This window comes from Pholis gunnellus, assembly GCF_910591455.1.
Source record: "Pholis gunnellus genome assembly, chromosome: 20".
Lineage (NCBI taxonomy): Eukaryota > Metazoa > Chordata > Actinopteri > Perciformes > Pholidae > Pholis > Pholis gunnellus.
Genome location: NC_136547.1, coordinates 5,840,533 through 5,860,326, shown reverse-complemented (window position 1 = coordinate 5,860,326; position 19,794 = coordinate 5,840,533). Strand labels below are relative to the sequence as shown.

General features: G+C 47.7%; 1 protein-coding gene across 1 annotated transcript in view; it reads right to left on the bottom strand.

The window, feature by feature from the left end:
* The window catches only part of drosha (drosha ribonuclease III), a 79,688-nt gene that overhangs the window by 47,351 nt on the left and 12,543 nt on the right, over positions 1–19,794 (bottom strand). Inside the window, exons 13-19 of the mRNA XM_079181034.1 lie at positions 19,552–19,721; positions 17,941–18,065; positions 14,097–14,196; positions 9,631–9,738; positions 6,480–6,587; positions 248–386; positions 61–121 (exon numbers count right to left, since the gene is read on the bottom strand). Of these exons, the coding sequence (XP_079037160.1) occupies positions 61–121; positions 248–386; positions 6,480–6,587; positions 9,631–9,738; positions 14,097–14,196; positions 17,941–18,065; positions 19,552–19,721 (811 nt within the window). The remainder of the gene's footprint in view (positions 1–60; positions 122–247; positions 387–6,479; positions 6,588–9,630; positions 9,739–14,096; positions 14,197–17,940; positions 18,066–19,551; positions 19,722–19,794) is intronic.

Here is a 19,794-nt window from a genome sequence, read left to right as displayed (position 1 = left end):
CTTTGATTGCTCCTGCGGTCAGTGATAGCATGAACAGATATGTGCCTGCGGGCAGCCTACCTGGAGGGGGAGGGGTCATCCTGCCCCAGACGAGACATGATGTTAATCAATGTGTTGATGCCTGAAACAACAAATCCCCCCCCACAGGGGAGGAGAGGTGAGGGGCCGTGGTAGACGGAGTGGTCATTCAACACTGAGACCAGAAACAAAAGGATGGGATGCGATACAAAAGGCAAAAGGGACCCACCTTTCTTCCTCATGTACATGTGGTGGACCTTCCTGTCTCCGTACTTCGGCTGGCGGATGCCACAGTTGGAGAGGGAGTTGCGGGCATGATCGGGATTCATGCCGAAGTTGAGGTGGTGACTGGGGTGCGTCATGGCCAGCTTGAGGAGAGAATAGAGAGAGAGAGGGGGGGGGGGGATTAGCAAATAGGAGCAAGGCAGCACTTTTCCACCGCAGGACCATTATGAGGAACCTTTCTGGGAACTCAAGAACTTCACTTGCGTTTAATCTTAAGGAGAAGTCTTACTTCACTTGTAGGCCCTGTGTTGTATTTCCTGTCTCCAAACATCAAAAGTCGCAGAAGCAGCGAATTACAAAGAACATGCATTGAACCGGTGTCGTCGTCTTATTCTGTGCGACACAAATAAAAAGCCACTATTTCGAGTTCTTCTTATATAGCTGAAATGCAAACAGGGATTTTACTTCCTGGTTCAGGTCCAAAGTCTGGGTTCTGGGGACTTTCTTCCTGGTAACAGAGGGACAATAGTGTTCTCACTGGTTAGAGGCTTCTTCCTTTCTTCCCCTGTTAAAGGTTTGTTTTTTTGGAGAGTTATTCCTCATTGGATGCGAGGGTCTAAGGACAGAGATTTTAAAGCCCCTGAGGCAAATTTGTGATATTGGGCTCTACCAATAAAACCAAACTGAATGGTGAGCAACAAAAGCCAAACCGACAACGTTTAGACATCAACGACATGGCCCAACCTCAGGCTACATGAAAACCCTCCACAGAGACTCGAGCGTTCCATTTCCTCTTTTGCTTAATTAGTAATTACAAACGGAAACACCGGTCAAAGCAAATCTGTCTAATAACGTGGGATCAGCAATCGCTCAAAGAAAAAGAGGAGAGGGAGCTGTTTTGGTGAGGGGGGGAGGGAGGGAGGGAGGGAGGGAGAGAGAGAGACGGAGAGAAAGAGAGAGCCCTCTCGCCTCTTTGTCACGGTGAAGTTGTCTGTATGGAAATTAATGGCTTAAACTTTCAGACCTGTAAAGAGAGGCAAAAGAGGGAATTTAAGGTAGAATAACCCTGAAGGAAACGCATTAGTTTGCTTGAAAAGAGGACAAAAACTGCTGTGCCTAGAAAGACTTCCGCTGCCGAACATCTCCAACTCGCCGGGGGAGGAAGAAGGAAAAAGATAGGGCTCAGTAGGATATGTCAAGCCTTTATCAATCTTACATTAGGAGAATGTTAATCTCAGCTAAAAAAAAAAAAGAAATCCAACTACTCTCCCCCCCTCCCCCCCCGGGCTTGCTTTTCAAAATGCTTGTCTCCTTTCAGCCAACTTCAAATCAATTTCAAGCTCCAATGAGATATATATGTAAAACGTTAACAGAGAGGTTTCAATATTTATCGTCGCTCAAGAGGCCTTCAGCTTTGTAGCCTTGAACACGGAGGCAACAAATTCAACAGCAATTGTACTTTTGTTTTTTCTTCCTGTGGTTAAGAGGAACAGCTTTTTGTGTGGGAGAAAGAATAAGAAGAAGAAGAAAAAAAAAAAAAAGCTAGTTATTTGACATGACACAAGCAGAAATCTAGCAATTCTCAGCGCCACGTTGACAGTTTGATAAGAAATATAAATAAAAACAACAACAACAACAACTTCCACTTTCAACTCCCCCATTGTGGGATGTCAGACACAAGTCAATGACTGCCGACTACACAGCCTCGACTACGGAGTTCGGAGCTCGCATCAAGAAAAATACATCAGTTATTCTGTAAACACTGCAGGTCCTTCACAGTTGAGGACAACATCCAACAGCAGCATTGGCTTTTAAGCCGAATCTGTGGGGAGGATTGACGTCTGCAACTGTTCCTGTCAACATAATGACTGCGTAAAGTATCGGAGGGATTTGGATTTAGTGATCACTGCCTCAGCTGCTGCTCAACCGCCGTTGGCTAAACGGGAATAAACACCATCGCTCAGTGGAGAGCGGCTGACTTGACTGGGAAGCGTGTTCTTGAACCCGCATGCGGGGAAACGGACGGGCAAACAGCACCCAAGTACTGCAGTGTGTCATACACACTGGCGAAAGAAGACTCTGTGGGTAAAGATAAGAAGGAACGCGTTGGATCTCTGGAAATATCGAAATTTCAATCCTCTGCATTTTGAATGTTAAAAATGTGGAGTTCACTTGTAATTAAATGTGCTGTATTAAAAAGAAATTGCCCTCGCATTGCTTCGACTGCAACAATCGCTCACAATCAAAGCAAAAACAATGTTTCTGATATTATGGAGACCAGAGAGCAACATATGGAAAAGGATGTTCTGACAATTCAGCAAGCGAACGAAAGTGTGGATTTTATGTTCTCCGTCTTATTGTGAAAAGAACATGATAATGATGATGAAAGTAGCGAGTTTTATTAGTTTTATTGCAGCCGATTTTTGCTAGCTTGCCATTAAAGTTGATTTAGAGCCTTGTGTTCCAACTTCCGACCTCCAAGCGATCAAGGCGGATAAACGTGAATATAAACTGTGGCTGATGGTGACAAACTGAAGCTCGTTTGGTAAGCGTACACACAGCTCTCAGCAGGGCAACTTCCACAGTTCTCTGGTATTTTTAAACGTTTTACCGAAATGTGAACCACTCGCCTGCAAATAATATATCACATAGCACTTTTATTGTGAAAGGTAAGAACCAAAAGGAGTGTCGTTTGTCAAGGATGTATAAGGAGTGATATATTTTGCTGTGTTGGTTTGTATTTCGTAGCCTCCCTCTTGTATTTTCATAAGTATTCATGACAACAAAAAACATTGCAGGCAAAAAAAGAAGAAAAAACAAACATAACTCAGATCACATCAGATACATCGCTGTGGTGCTGCGGTGGTGATTTACTGGTAGACGCTTCAGCCGGACTGGCGTGAACCACTGTGGCTTCATTGGTTTGTGGCCACCTTGAATTACGGCTGTCGCCATGTTGTTTATGTTTGTAACGGATGAACAGAAGTTACCATATTTGGTGATGCCGGATACGGCTCTGGTAGCGACCTGTCAATCACAGTAAACCCGCCCTAAACCATCATTTACTAAATGAACATCATGCTGAATTGAAGAAGACTGGAAACTAGAGATTGAGACCATAAACTCATGTTTACTGAGGTAATAAATCAAGAGAGAAGTAGAGTCATTTTCTCAAAGACTTCAATACAACCAGGAGTTGCCCCCTGATGGACACTAGAGAGAATGCAGCTTTAACACACTTCTGCATCAACTTCACTGGGACCAAAGTTTGCCACCTAGTGCCAAAGCCATGCAGGGTGATGCCTTGCAAATATGTAAATAAATAATAGGTATCATTTTGCATTTGTTACAAGGAATATTCAAATATTTGCTCAGAAATACAAGTAAATAATTTAAGCCTTTAAAATGGTATTCAGGCCAGCCCTACTTGAAACAAATGGAGACCTCAATCACACGGCCGGGCGTGCAACGCCGTGAATAACAAAACAAATAAAAATACCTCTGCACTCAGTACACAGAGTCACAGCCGTATTCGCGGGGGCACACAAACAAAAGCATGCAATATGAGAGCTGGGGCCGAGGACTTGTACGGTTAAATTATTGAGATCCTCTGTGATGCCTCTCGTTCTGCCAGCATGGGTCGAAAAAGAGGAGTGGGGATGAAGCAACAGGGGGTGGGTAGGATTATGAGGGTCTGGTGGATGTGGGGATGCGGAAAACATGTGGTGACCGTGAACACATGTCTCTCCAAACCCCCACCCCCAAGTTTTAAATGTTAAATGTTTAACAGGGAGGCTCTCAGAAGATTAGCTTCAAAGGGCCGTGGCTCCACTGCAGGCCGGCGGGGGGAAGTGCCGGGTGCAGAGGCTCGTGCTCTCCGGCTGGGTTTTCGCCAGTTGCCTCATGCCAGCAACACATTGCCATTCCGAATGGAAAAAGCAGGTATGTTGCTGCACGCAGAATCGAGTGATGTTCTCATTGATTTACGGAGTACAGTATAGGGATTAAACATTGACACGTGTTCTCCTCGCAATTTTCACAAATGCGCCTTCGTTAAAGCATTAGAGGGAAGGAGCTGGAAACCAGCATCGATTCTGTGCAGAAACACAAACCTCTGGTTCCCAGATGATCTGCTGCTTTCATCTCGTCTCAGGGAAATAGGATCCTTTTAATGGGCGTACAGCTCATTAACTTTTAAAGCTAGAACAAAAATTTCCATTTTGGAATCCAGATGCAAACTGTCCCAAACCAAGAATGACAGCCGGGGCCTTTATTCCTCCGTAGCAATACTCGTTTAAAAGTTCTCTCAACAGAATTCAGAGCATATCTATTGCCTCCAAACAGCTCTCAACATGGCGACGGCTAGCAGCTAACGGTGCTAACTACAGGCAACAGTGCTGAAAGAGCTGACGGGGTTGTGCGGGAACCGGAGGGTGGATGCTACGCTTTTACGCTGACGTTGGGACAATGTTATATCGGATTTATCACCTTTAAGGAGAAAACTCAGACCCTATTCAAGAGTGGTTTTCTGGAGCCGGTCCTGAGCATAAAAGGTGAGGCAAACTACAGAACATCTACCTTCCACAACGCAACGTCAGCCCCATGTTACTTATTTTCAACACATTCAAAAGACGTATTCCTTTAAAGAACGCAGCTAATCTGAGCTAATCTAAACACCATTCTGCGATATGTCACTCTCTAACGCCCATACGGTGAATGAATATTTTCATCCCCCCATACAGTATATACAGCTACAGATGAATTCATTCAAAGCATGAATCCAAAGCACTCTTCATTCATAATGAAATCACTAGAGTGGTGGCATTCCCTCATGTCAGAAATGAATAAACCACCGACGGAAAAAAACAACCCATTGGACTCGTAAAATGTGATCAACCCGACAGAGAGGAGGCAAATGGGGAGTGATGGCTGATCGGAAATCAGTTCTGACTCAGAGGGCTGTCTCAACAAGCACCATTGCACTCACAACTTGCACTGCAGCCGTTCTGTCCAAACCCATCTTGGCAGAGTGTGTGTGTGTGCTGTATGACATTAATCGCCAATGTGTGTGTGTGTGTGTTTGTGCAATAGATGGGCTAGCTGCTGTAAGCCCAGCAATGATGGCTCCCTACTTGGGCCATTTCAGTCCCAGTAGTGGTGAACTGCTGACAGCCCACACACACACACACACACACAGCGATGTCATGGTGTTAACACCTCAGTGGATAGAATTGTGATGCAGACAGACAGACACTGCAGAGGCCTGTATGTGAGCTGTCACGATCAAACGGATGATTTTCTTCTTTCTTCTTTTTCTTTTGTTTGTCTCTTTCGGACAATGAAGGAATGGAATGAGAAAGAGGGAGGGACAAAGTCATTAACTTGTCCCCCGAGAGACGGAGATGTCGAGCTCAGATGGGCGTCTCCTCGATAAAAGTGGCCGCAGCTTTGTCGGCCGCCGGCCGGCCTCACGGCGGGTCAGTGTTTCTCTTTAGCGCTCATAATGACAGGTCGTCATTAAGCCAACGACAAGAAAGCCGATTGTTGATCGATAAGTGCAAATCTCCACATAGAAACACAGCCAGAGCACTCACACACTCACACACACACACACACACACACACACACACACACACACACACACACACACACAGAGCCTTGAGCGAATCTTAATGCATCCTTCCCCTTTTTAACTATGTATGTGCTACAACACATTGATTTCTAATGAATCAGGTTATGACAGCTCTTCAATATTGCTGGAGGCAGCCGTGGGGGCTCTACTCCGAGAGCCCGGAGCTTGAGGCTGTGGACCTGACAGGGGAGAGCTGGCATTACGGAGAAGGCTGTTGTTGTCCTGACTACTGTCACTGCAACTCACAGCGGACCCGGGCTGCTTGTTGCAGAGATGTGACTCAGGCCGGTGTGTGGGTTACCTTAGCTGACTCCTGAGCCCCCTGTTTCCACCTGAACTCTCCCTGCAGAGGTGGAATGGGCACAGTAATGAGGCGAGCGCAGCCTCCCTGGATCTCAACAAGCCCCTGCACAAAATGTTTATTATTCATTTTTTCTCCCCATGCTTTCTGACCGACCGAGACCGTGCCCCGCCTAAAAGAACCGCTGGGATTTGCCTTCCCGTATCTATCCTGTTAGTTATCAACTATGCCAGCCTTTACATAATGCAGCTCGGGTCACATCACTTTGGGCGAGTAAGGAGCTGCCGTGACTGTGCTTTCTACCTGGAGGAGGCAGCGCTCCTTGAAGACGTAGCCGATGAGCTTATCCAGGTGCTTCAGACACTGGTGGTAGCGGATGTGATGGGTGAGGACGGGCAGCATCATGGCGTGCTGTGGAGGACAGAGAGAATTGGTTAAAAAAAATAATAAAGAAGGGGCAGGGAGACAGCGACGGGAGGCAACATTGCAAAGGGAAAGAAACAGGAAGAGACAGAGAACGAGCATGACAGAGGAGTGAAAGAAGAGCGAGGGGAGCATGTTTTTGAGACAAAGTGTGATGGAGAGATCGTGCAAAGAGAAAGGGAGAGAGGGCTGATAGAAGGAACAGGCAGGGAGAAATCAATCAGCCAGTCATTATTTATTAAGTGGTGCTCTGCAACAGAGAGATGAAATAATCAAAAACCCAATCGCTGCGCTGTGAGAGGGAATGACAGAGAGGAGGGAAATTCACATTTGGACAGGCCGGTCAAATCGAAGCCCATTTCGTCATGTTGACACACTTACATTCGGACAAACACAGACAGCCCCCCTCTGACCCACATATATTAAATGAAGAAAAAAAAAGAAAGAAGAAAAGTTTGACTGCAACAGAGTGAAAGAAAAATGGAGGGAGGAGGAGTGAAGGGAGTATCAGCGAGCGACGTCGACATAAAGTGGGGACGGACGGCAAAAGAGAAGAAGAACAGTCAGCGGTCAGCAAATTAGTCCGACAGTCAAGAGAGCCGATCTACAGGATCATTAGAGGAGGCTCATCAAGGCGGCCGACTCAGAGAGGGTGAGGAACTGCAGCAAAGGCCGGTGTACACACATTAACCCCCGTGCCACCACACGAGAGGAGGAAGCCATGCATGTTTTAATTAGTGCTACTGGGGAGGGTGAGCCCGAAGGCCCGGCGGCTACAAGCGGTGCTGCCACGTAGCCCCGGGGCCATCACAGGGGCCCCGGTGACACACTCCCCAGGCCTTGTTAAACAGCCAATTAACAAAAAGCCAGGCTGCGGCCGTGTCTACAGCTCCTGACCTGCTCTGACGGCCGCCGGAGTGACTGAGTACACGTGTGTGTGGAGAGCAGAAGTAAAGGGGGCTGTTAGAGTTGATACTCTGGTAATTAAAAGGTGGGAAATTTCTAATTTACTGTCACGGATGACGTTTGGGCAGTTTGGACGCCGTCCAACCGGACTTAGGCTGAAATATTACAAGCATGGGTTTCAAATTGCACTTTAACTCGCTACATCACAATTTAATGAACTGGAATGTGATGAAAAATGGATATCCCAACTTGTTTCTTACGGAGTAAAAAAATAAATAAAGCGGACATTTCTTCTGATGTTTGCTGTATAAAGATGTCTTTGTAAGGCTGAACGGCTGAAGACGCTCTGCTCAAACATATTTTAAGAGCTTTTATTAGGAGGCATCTATTCAGCAAGTATTAACAACAATAGTTTCTTCCTACATGCCAGCAATGCAAATACAGCATTGTCTTCCTGGGTTATGTGATATATAAGCAGGCTGATTAATGTAAATAAATGTATAAATAATTGCACCACACTGTCTCAGTGGATAAAGACCCACCCACACTGATTTTCTCTGCAGTAACAGGGAAAGCAAGCCGTCTTTTCCCCTCTAAATGTAAAATAACTCCACTGATAGCCTTCACATGGATAAGATCAGGGACGCAAAAACATACAAAATATAAAATTTTAATAAAAACACATCGATGAATAAATAAATTCCTGCCTCCAAAGTGTAGCCCCGGTCCTTGACAAAGCCTTTTCAAGTGAAGCAACCTTGGTGCAGCTGAGCGATGTCAGTAAGGAAGGGGCGGGGGGGGATGAACAGAGCGCCTGCTTTTACAAATCAAGAAACTATGGGTCAGTTCTGCCGTTCTATCTTGTCCGTGTCACACGTTGTGCGGAGTGTACCGCCGCAGTTCGAAACTCAAATTATTCATGAACCAATTAGCCGCAGCAGTACAGCTTGAAGCAAATATAATTGGGCAGCAATTATGGATCGGATCCTTCTCCGCTAGACCTTGCTGTGAGAGGGGTCTGGTTGGCGAGGCTAGAACTTTCTGTCATTCCTCTGAGAAAATGTGAGAACGTGCATCAGCTGTGGGCTAATCCTCGCTGTGTCGGCGGGAAAAAAAAAAGACCTGTGGCAATTATTTTCTGAGTAACAGGCAGAAAGTATTGGATTAAACAATAAATAAAAGAAATGTAAAGTAAAGCACACTCGTCCAACACGTTACTCGGACAAATCCAGGAACAAATGCAGCTGTGTATGTTTCAGTGGACACATTCAGGGGTTATTGGTTCAACTCTCATTAGGGCCGCCTTTGCTAAACTGTATGCACGCACGGAACTATAAGCTGCCTACGTTGTCCCGCTTCCCTGAGATGGCGATAACACCACATGGAGAGTAAATCCCATCCTGGTTTATTTCGCTGCTAATAAGTGCATGAAGAGAGATAACGGTGCACTCGCTCTTGTTGAACCGAGCGCCGGTGAAGTTGTATATAAATAAAATGTCAGGTCTGAGACATTACTTAATGAAGGGCATTGCCGGCTGCGGCCCTGTGGGAGTTCACTTGCCTTACACGGGATCTTGACACCTAAATAGAGGAGTGACGCAACGTGTGGAAAGATCAGAAGAAGTTCCAGGCTGTCCTATAAGCACTGGTCTGTGTCGAGAGTGGAAGGACTGCTGCATGCACGTCAGTGCAAATTTATACGCTGTGTATTACAAAGTTATTACAAGGTTAGCAAGAATATCTGAACTTTGAGATGATCTAAACCTCAAAGTGTGGGCTCCTTAAGTGTCCCTCACTGCCCAGGAAAACTGTACACACTCAAATTAAATATGACCATAGCACTTAGCTGCTCTGCATTGGCTTTTAAATTGAGTTGTAATACTTCATTGATAACTTCTGGACCTGTTCATGGTCTGGCTGGTGTTTAGATAGCTGGGACGGGTTGGTAGAAACTAGCAAGAGTACACTAGATTTAAAAAACGACCCACTGTAACTAATTGTTATTTGCTGTACTACCACATTCAAGTTGTATTCCGTGTGTGTACGCACATCTCGCTCTCACCCATGAACACGTGTTTGCAGTGAGTATGGATGTGTCGGTGTGCGTGCACTTGATGAGCGTTACCTGACAGACGTCGGAGCGGATGCCAGTCTTCCAGAAGCCCTGGCTGCTGAGCTCCACCGTCACCTCGCGGCGCATCGTGTTCTTCTGACGGATCTTCTGAAGAGCTTCCTGCCAAACAATCAGCCAGTCAATTATTGATCTGCTGGAGCGCAGCCTCCAGGGACGGCTCCCGTCCCCCCTCCTCCCTTCTTTCCACTCCTGCCCCTCCCACCCCCCCCCCCCCCCCCCCCCAAAAAAAAACAGAAAGGCTGGCACATGCAATGAACTGAAACCCCTCCGTAGCATGACATAAACACAGCACAGCAGTGGACAGGAGCAATGGGGGCAGTGACAGCTTCGGCCCGGGCCCCGGCTAATTGAGGCACACCGCAATGGGCCGGCATGGCTGTGGCCAGCGGCTGCACTGGGTGTACTGGCTGATACGGAGGCTTCAGTCCCAGTCAACAAGAGCCGAGGCACCTGGCTGCCCATTAGGAGCATCACGCAAGAGCCTATAGGTTCCTCCATCAGCAGCAGCAGGAATCATTACAGACACACACAGGCACCCAGCATCATGTCAGCCCTTCAGCAAATAACTGGAAATCCAGTAGGGGAGGGGGGGCTGTGAGACAAGAGGGTCCTACAAATAACAACCAAAATGGAAGATGTATTGACAGACTGCACCTCCTAATGTGCACGCATGTGTTTCATTCAACAGAGTTATCGACTCTCGTCTCTGAGTTAGCCGCGAATCTGCCGAAAATGGAACTCGCAGAGGAAATAAGAACAACAAAGGCATGAATAAATAATGCCATCCTACTTTGAACTGTGCATCAAAGTGAACACGCTCGCCCACGCGCAAACACACGCATGCGCCACCGCGCACACACAACCACACACACAACAACAACAACACATCTTTCCGTGAACGGCCAGCCCGCCGTGTTTGGAAAGCAGTAATCACAGCGAAGCGCGAATGATATGTAAATACTGTATTATGCAAGGCTTTCTACAGGGTCACTGAATGGACAGAAGTGGGAAAAGTAAATAATTGACTCGGGGAAGAGGGAGGCTGAGAGACTAACTTTATGCCGGTCAAAGGGACGCGTTACGGCCCATTTGGCTCTTCATCATCACATCCTTCTGCTGAGAGGAGTGTTTGCGTTTTGGATCGGGTTGAGGTCAAACACCAAAGACACCGTCTGAAATTCACTGCCCGCAGAAGGCAAGTGCACATCTGTTGTATGTGTGCTCCCCTGTTTACTTACTGCAGGAAACTTTACTTTTATTGTATTTAGTATCATTTTTCCCAATACCGATACCTGAACTTGTATATCGGCGGACGCAAGCGTGAATCGGATACTACTGCGTCAAAAACACATCGTTACTGGTGGGATTTTTTCACTGTGAAATATTTACCGTGTAGCGTAAATGATCTGATAAATAATACGACGTCAGATCGATGCAGAGACTTGCAGTATAACTCCAACTTTGATAATTTTTTGATAACACCGAGCTGTTTTTGGTTGAATGCATTCATCAACTGTTGCTTTAGACCAGGGGTGTCAAACTCATTGTCGCTCTGGGGCCACATCAGCATCATGGTTGCCCCCAAAGGGCCGGTTGTCGGCGGGGGGGGGGGGGGGGGGGTGCTGCTCCTTCTTCGTCGGCGGGGAGGGTGGCTGCTGCTGCCACATACGCTGGTGGAGGTGTGCGCGGCGCGTGCGGATCGGGGAGGAGCTCCGCCTTGCGCGATACAACGGATATTTGTAAATTGTCCGACTTTTACATTTTTTTTTTTTGCTGGCGGATTCGCGGGCCACATAAAATGACGTGGCGGGCCGGATCCGGCCCGCGGGCCGTATGTTTGACACCCCTGCTTTAGACAAAAGTGAATATAATGACATAATGTAATGTAAAAAAGCTCTGCAAACAAGACATATCAAACTTTTAAGAATGTCTTCAATTTGTTAATTGCTTCCCAAAAATTAAAGTAGGGACTAACTGAATTAAAATGTATTTCTAGAGGTGGGGTTTAAGTGCCAAAATCTTCCGACTGGGCCAATCTCTGTTGCAGCGGGACAATGATCCTTATGAACACATCCCAACGCACACACTGGAACGGACTGAGGGAGGTTCCTGTGTGGCCCAGCTGAAGCCCAGACTCAAAGCCAGTTGGAAAGAATCTGTGGAATGACTTGACGATAGCTTTTCAAAAGATGCTCCTCACACAGCCCGACTGAGCCGGGCCAAATCTGCAAGGAAGAATCAGAGAAAATCCCCAAATCCACATATGCTGAGCTGATAGAGAAGACTGGAGGCTGAATTCAGTGCCAAGCAGCGACTCCAGGCTGAATACTTATTCAAATTAGAGATGCGAGATAATAAAGTAACAATCGTTTTCAATATACCCACACCAACGCTTTATAAGATTATATTATATAAAGATGAAATTGTTATAGTCTTAATGCAAAATCAACCCAATTTTATTTTTTTAAAGAGTCGAAAGAATGTAAAAAATTGGGCCTCAAAAACAGACAATATTGGCCCAATCATGAGTTTGGCTGAGAGACTTGGTTTGAAAATTCATCTGGGCAGACAGTGTGCATGTCCCTTACCACCCACCCACCCACCCCCACCCCCACACACACACACACACACACACACACACACACACACACACACACACACACACACACACACACACACACACACCCCCTTCATGCTCGCAGCATGAGATTTGGGAACGGGTGCAGAGGCGTGCTCCCTGGTGTGTGGGCCAGTTCTCAATCCCTGACGCACACCTTTGGTCTCCCCGGAGCGCCGTGGACTCCAGACTGAGCACCGAGGTATCAGAAGAGCCAGCTGGAGCAGCAGCACAACATTTTGCTGTGAACGCTTCCGACAGGCTGATTCTTAAACGGTAGAATGTGCCTTTCAGAACGAAATCAGACGTTTAGTCTTTCACTGGAAGACTACTTACGCAGGAAGCTCAAGTGTTCCCCGGGGCAATAAATAAGTAGCGGTGCCACACTTCCACTGCAGTGAGGAGACACTGACATGGCTAATGCTTGTGGTGGAGCCTGACAGACCCGGCGTGTTTGGGTTCACTAATTGCTCCAGTGCAGGTTGACAGTGGGATTGTCAGGGCCTGTTAGCCGGGGAAGCATCGCCGAGCTACCTGGGAAACAAGCTAATTGAGCTCTGAGTTGCAACTCATTATTGGTTCAGAGTGGATCAAACACACCAAAGGAGGAGACACACTCACAGACTTCCACAGTGGAAAGAAGAAGCTGTATCTGCTGTGGAGGAGTTACATTAGTCCCTACAGGAGCGACATGGAGGGACTCGGCTACGTGGGGCCACACACGGCACCTACAACGCCGCAACTCCCTGCGGCTACGCGGTCATTACTTCACCAAATCTGGACCTTTCTCATTCTCGGCCCCCGGTGGTGGTTTCGACCTTCACACTCGACTCAGGAGAGCGGTCGCAGCGGTTTAATTCTGAGCTGCAAATTCATCTAAATTATGCATCGTTAGGTTGAGTAAAGACCAGCCTTCCTCGTCAAAATAAAAGTTTCTATACCAGAAGTAAAGACAAAAGGAGAGGGTCTGATACTCAAATACCTTTATCTGGTATCGGATACCATTATTTGAATGAATAATAATTCAGTTCATTTATAGCGACGTATTTATTGGTTACAGAAAAAGTTAAGAAACGATGATGATGCCTAACATATAAAAGAATAAGCTTATTAATCAAACACCAGTACCGGCCGATAGCCCAGGTATCGGTATCGGGACTGAGAAAGTCGGATCGATGCATCCCAAGTCGGAAGCGCGATGGATGGATTGTGAAATCTGTGCAATAGTGCCAAACATTGTGCACAAAATTCCTGCATTTTTTACCAATTCCCAAATAAAATTATTTCTTTAGACTCTTCGTTTGATGTGTTGTGAATCATGAAGATAGATTGAGATAGTTGCTCGTACATAAAGAGGCGGGAAAATGTATATTGTATACATCAAATAACACACATATGTCTTTATGTTCATGGTGCTAATGTGCAAATGAATATTGTCTCAAGGTAAAGCCCTGGATGCACTATTTAAATTTAAAAGCAGCTCTGTTTCCTACGATAACTAGCAAAACCAGAAAACACTGTTGCCTTTGTAAGTTCTGTCCGTCTCACTTTTTTGTTAAGTGAAACGGCGTCTTTGTTACTTTCAGGCAATAACACGGAATAACAGCGGAGTTCCAGATAAGCGGCGTTAGAATCGGTGCGCAGCAGGAATCACCGTAGCTCATTTCTGCAGAGTGCGCAAATAGTCCTTTCATATCTGCAAGAAACGAGCTCCCCCAAAAATATTTAAATTGAAAAATGCACCACATCCACGTAACAAGTGCAGGCCACCCGACAACGTTAAAATATGAGTGTGACTAAAGAAAAGAAATAAACACCAAAGTGTGTTCTTTGGACCCACCTCTCTCTGCGTCAGCTTCTGCTTGTCAATCTGCTTGACCTTGGGGCTGTTGGCCAGCAGGTGGCGGAGTTTCACGTAGCTCTTCCACAGCTTCTGGTACCTGTCGACAGCAAACGAGGAGGACGTCAGGCTCAGGCAGGAGTCTATCTGCCCCCTCACACATCAATATTTCATCCGCAGCTTGCCCGATATTAAACATAATGTAACGGTTGCCTGTGGCCTTTCATTGCATTAGCTGCTGGGCAGTGGACACAGAAGACGTTCTGTGCTTCAGATGTCCACAGTTTGAACTGTGAGCGCGCACGCACGCACACGCACACACACACACACACACACACACACACACACACACACACACACACACACACACACACACACACACACACGATTTGACCTTATTTTATTTTCATGTAAAAGCTGCGAGTCATGAAACGTTGGCGTAGCTCGACAGCTATCTCACAACCTCATTCTCTTTTTCTATAAAGCCTCATTGTCTTTGCTCTCATTTGCATCTGAAAGGAGGCGAGGAGTTATCGGCAAGGTGACATGTAGCCGCCATACTAACCACCCCCCCCCCAACCCTACCACCACCACCCTCTCTCTCTCTCTCTTTTCAATCAGACCTCCTGATTGATGCACTGAGGGCCGAGTGTGACCGTTCTGCTCCCATTCAGGAGACTTTCTCCTCATTTACCCAGAGTTATTCAATTATGATTGGTGGGATGGGGGGGGGGGGGGGGGGGGGGGGGGGGGGGGGGGGGGGTGCATTGACAGAGAGAGAAAGGCATAAAGCGGGAGAAGGGGAAGGGGAGAGAGAGAGAGAGAGAGAGAGGTGAGCAAGGAAGGAGGGGAGTGGGGGTGTGCTGTGGAATAGAAGAATTATAGAGCTTTAATAGTGGGGACTTCATTAGAGACTGAGACGAGGGAACGAGACGGCTTTACCGCCCAGATTATCAGCTCACCACCACCTCCGCACAGTAGCAGCCCGAGTGGACGAGAGACCGAGAGGGGGAGAGACGGAGAGCGAGCCTATCCAGCCTGGGAGGCCCCCTCGTCCCCAATCCGCTCCAATGACCTTTCCACAGATCCGCTGTGTGCTCTCGGGGCAGCGCTGCCGCGGCTCTCGCCACTCCCTGCACATGCTTTCATTAGCATATGCTGCCTCTTTCTTTCTGTTCTCCCCCCCCTCTCTCTCCTGTTTCCCATCTCAAGTCCTTTTCCAGGCACGGTGTCTGTAGCATCGCTGCTGAAGTACAAACGTGGGCATCTGTTACGTGAATGTTCTGTACTGTAATAGGACAGCAGCCTTTACGGACAGAGCGAAGCCAAAGACCAGCAGTGTGTTAGAAAACACTGATGACAGGGGATACATATGAGCTCTTCTTCTGCAGGTGAATGAGTGTTTATCTCTGCGTTTGCGTGACAGCTGTGAGCACAAGGGGGGGGGGGGGGGGGGGGGTTACGCTCATCACCTGCTTCTCATTGTTTCAGCGACCTCACAGACACCGTAACACATTCCTTCATCACTGCCACCGTTTCTCAGACAGATTATAGAACCCTGCAGCCCTCCAGCGTGGTTAAATATGACAAGTGATGCTGTGACTCTTCCCGCATGTGACGAATACTGTTTGCACAACATTTCATTTAGTGAAACTGATGGTCGGAGGATTATTGTGGGTTTTTCTGCACCGCGGAGGGACAAGAGAAGAAGAAAAGCACATCTGTACAGATTGATCTGAAATTAGAAACCACTCCACTAAATCTCGGTACTTCATTGCACTTATACTTAAAGCTTCTTTACACGAGATTCAGAGCATTAATGTAGCAGCAAACAACCATGCGCTGCGTAAAGATATAGTGGAGTAATGTCTACCTGAGCGGAGAATGAAGTCACTCTCCCTCCGTGTTGTAATCTGAGTTTCTCTGTGCTTTGTTTACGTAGCAGTGCCGGCCGTGCGTGATAGTGCATACCACTCTGGTTATTACTGATAACAGGGCCCTGATTGAGGAAGCGTAGTGCCCACCCTCCGGTTCCCCCTCAGGTAAACACTGTTGCTGTTGTTTGCACTGTTAGCACGGTTAGCTGCTAGCCGTACGGCGGCAATAGAAATGCTCTGAATGTTGCATGAAGACATGACGACACGCTTATTGCAGTGCCCTTAAGAGTGCATTTAGAATCTCTCCCTGGTTTTTTTCTTCACCTCCGTGCAGCCTTGACGTTATTCTCCATTCGCACGTATGAACACTATAAACACGTCATGATGCACTTCATTGATAACGAATGCACTCAAAAGGATTTCCAGCAGCATGGAGTGGAAGAGTGCATGCTTCCTTTCTTATCTCCTTTGGAAAAGGGAATACTGGACCATTGATTATGAGAAGAAAAGGGGGATAATGCCGTCCCACAATTCCTTGCGGCAGCAACATTTAAAGCTATGAACCGTTGTTTAATTGTGCGCTACAGATAAGTTCTTGTGAGGTGTGATTCTGCTCTGGACAGGAACATTGAGTCACTGTGCTCATTTCTCTCTGTTATAAATAAAGTTGCTTTTATCTTTAAGGAAAAATTGTTATGAAACGATCATTTCTTTCACTGAAGCCCTAGTCTCAACCTAGTCTCTCTGTCTCTCACTTTTTGTTTTTCTGCATTCAGTTCATACCCTCCTCTCTGCCTTTCCCTCCCACAATCCTTCCATCATGTTCCTCTGATGTCTCATCCCTCTCTTGCCGGGCTTGTCTGTCCTGTTTCCACCCTGCTCTCTCTTTCTTTACATCGCCTGACCTCTGACATGTCATCATTCTTGCCTCAGCTGTCGTGATGGAGCTGGAGTAGCAGCCCTGAACACAAATGCGTCCAGTGGACAGTGTAAAAGGGAAGAAGACAACACAGCTTCTTCAGTCTCCTGAGTTAATATATGCTGCTGCTGTGTCCGCAGCTCCCCTCTCTGTGGCATTGCCGCCGCCGCCGCAATCAACACAGACTCCTGCCCTCGCTACACGCATCATTAGCAGTGGTAGGAAATCCTTTCCGCCGGTCTCTTACTACTCGTTTCTGCATCGCCTAATGATGTCCCAGTCCATCCATAAATTTGTCGTTGTCTGCCGCTTTGAGAAGTTTGACATGGCAGCAGGGTGCACGGGGATGAAAGAGCTCCGCGGACAGGCGGCTGAAATGTAGCGGCGGGGGAGAGGGGACATTAGTCAAGGGGAAGGAGCAAACCAGTTCTGCCTAAATGGATTTCCTAATGCGTCTTCATCACCGATATTTTGCTCCCGACAGTTGTGATCGAGACCAGACATCCGGGTTGAAAGACAAAGCCACAGGTTTAAATTTAGAACCAGAGAGCAGGAAAAACCCAAGTTGTGCACCGACGTTTTTTTTTTTGATTGGCGCGTGGTGTAGTGTAGTCGCATCTCTCCGAACACCTCGGAGACCGCAGCTCGGATGCTCTAATACACAGGTTTTTGTTAATTATGCAGCAGCACAGTACAGTATTCCCTCCTGCAGCCCCGTGCCGTGTGTGGCATTATTATTCACGAGACATAAACCGCGGCGGGCTCCCAGGGCGGAGGGGCGCCCAGCGGAAACCTGGGACCCGTGACGACGCATGTGAAAATGTCACGCCACTCGTTTTCTCATCCTCAGATATTTCCATCCGTCTATCTCCTCCTCCTCCTCATACGATGCGCTCTCGTCCTCCTCGACACGAAATATTCTGCAGTCACAGCGTCCTGGGAGAACGGCGGTGAATAAGGGGTAGAGGGAACGAGGGATCCGTGCTTGGATGGACTGTGTGTGTGTGTGTGTGTGTGTGTGTGTGTGTGTGTGTGTGTGTGGTCTTACTGAGGGTCTCCGGCGTAGCTGAGCTGAGCGGGCCGGATCCCGAAGTGAACGATGACGGGGAAGGTGATGACGTCGGGGTTGAACTGCTCCCGGTCCAGTTGGTCGATGCGCACCGAGCTCGGTTTCTGGGGTAAAAGGAGTCAGTACAGAGAGTCACGTAAACAGTGTGAAACAAGTATAGCTACAAGGCAGCCATCATTCAATCACCTGCTACCAATATGTGGAAAATAACAAATAATCCGCGCCACGAGGGCCGTCTGTCACAGGGCGGTAACGAGGCGAGGCCCAGATCCGGCCTGTGGCGTGTGCACAACAAATGATAAAGTGATGTCGGGGATGGCGAGCTAACTTCTGAAGCTCTTATCGGGGAGGAGATTGACAAGCAACGTGTTCTCAGCCGGCTCCAAAATCACAGTTAGTCCCGTCAGGCGTTTTGGGCGAGCTCAGAGGAGGAGAGGAGGAGAGGAGAGGAGGGGGGGGGGGGGGGGGGGGTGATGAGCCGCACGGCAGATGGCTGGAGGCTCGGCGGCTCACCTCGACATTACCCCCGCGCTCGCTCGTCACGGCCCGCAAGCAAACTTTGATTTGAGAGCGAGAGGTCGCCCGCCATCTTTGATTTTGCCTTTAAAGCGACATAATCAGGTTTGATTGGCTTTAAGGAAACGGGCTTGATGATTGCCTTGTTTACAAGCCAGACACAAAATACAGTAGTATATACTGGGCTAATGCTTCTCCACCCGTGCTTTAATGCGCCATAGCCGTTTGGAGGTCGTTGACATGTGTGACCAACAATCACTTGAGCATCGCATGTTTGATTAGCATCGGACCCCTTCATTTGGAGTAGTGCATGTGACCTCGGGGCCACACAAGCTGACAGATGACATTTCATTGATTGTAGCGCAGCAGCTATTGTATGTTTTTGAATTCAGTACCTCCATGAACATCCTGTTTTTATCCAAAGTGAGGGTTGTGATCGTTATCAGTTAGTGCAAAGACATTTACATAAAACTGGGACATTTTACAAAACAGCTACATGAACAATAACCAACAGACCACAAAAGAAAAACCTGGGCGTGACAAGGAACATGACCATTGTAGCCTCAGATGGCTCTCTGATAGTCTATGGCCTGTTTAATAGACTGTTTGACGGGCAGAACAATCTGTAGTTTGAGTCTATAGAAGACTATTATACACCCACCTATCTGGAATCCCTGACAGACACAATTCAGTCCTGCCAGGAAGAGCAGTTGACTCAATAACTCACCCACGCCAAAGGTTACACAATCACAGCCACTGTTCATATGCAACCTTTTAGCCGGCGATGACATCCTCACCTTTGGCGAGACACAATTACCGCGCATCCTTTAAAATACGAGACAAGAAGGTTAACCGACTTCACCGTGACATAGAAGCTTTCGGCCCGACGAACGGCGATGACAGCGAACGCCCTTGGGGATAATAGGTGAGGTTGCTCATGTCACAGGCTAACAAGAACAGCCGTATTCCTGCGGTGTCGGGGCTGGGGGGGGGGGGGGGGGGGGGGGGGGGGGGGATGATGCCCTTGAAAGCAGACAAGGCCGCCTGTCGTAACAGAGAAAGCGGAGGCCTTACCATGCCCGGGTTGGTGACGATCATGCCCTTGCACTCCTCCGCATATTTCTGCCACTCCAGCTCCTCCCACTGCAGCATGTCTGCTATCTCCTCCTCGGGGACCAGGGGCTTGCTGCTGCGCTGCAGGTAGAGCAGCACCTGATGCATGGACAGCACCTCCTTCCCACCATCTGGGACACATTATCAACAGAAAGACACACCCGGAATAAATGCAGGTACGGAGAGCATAAAAAAACAGGCAAC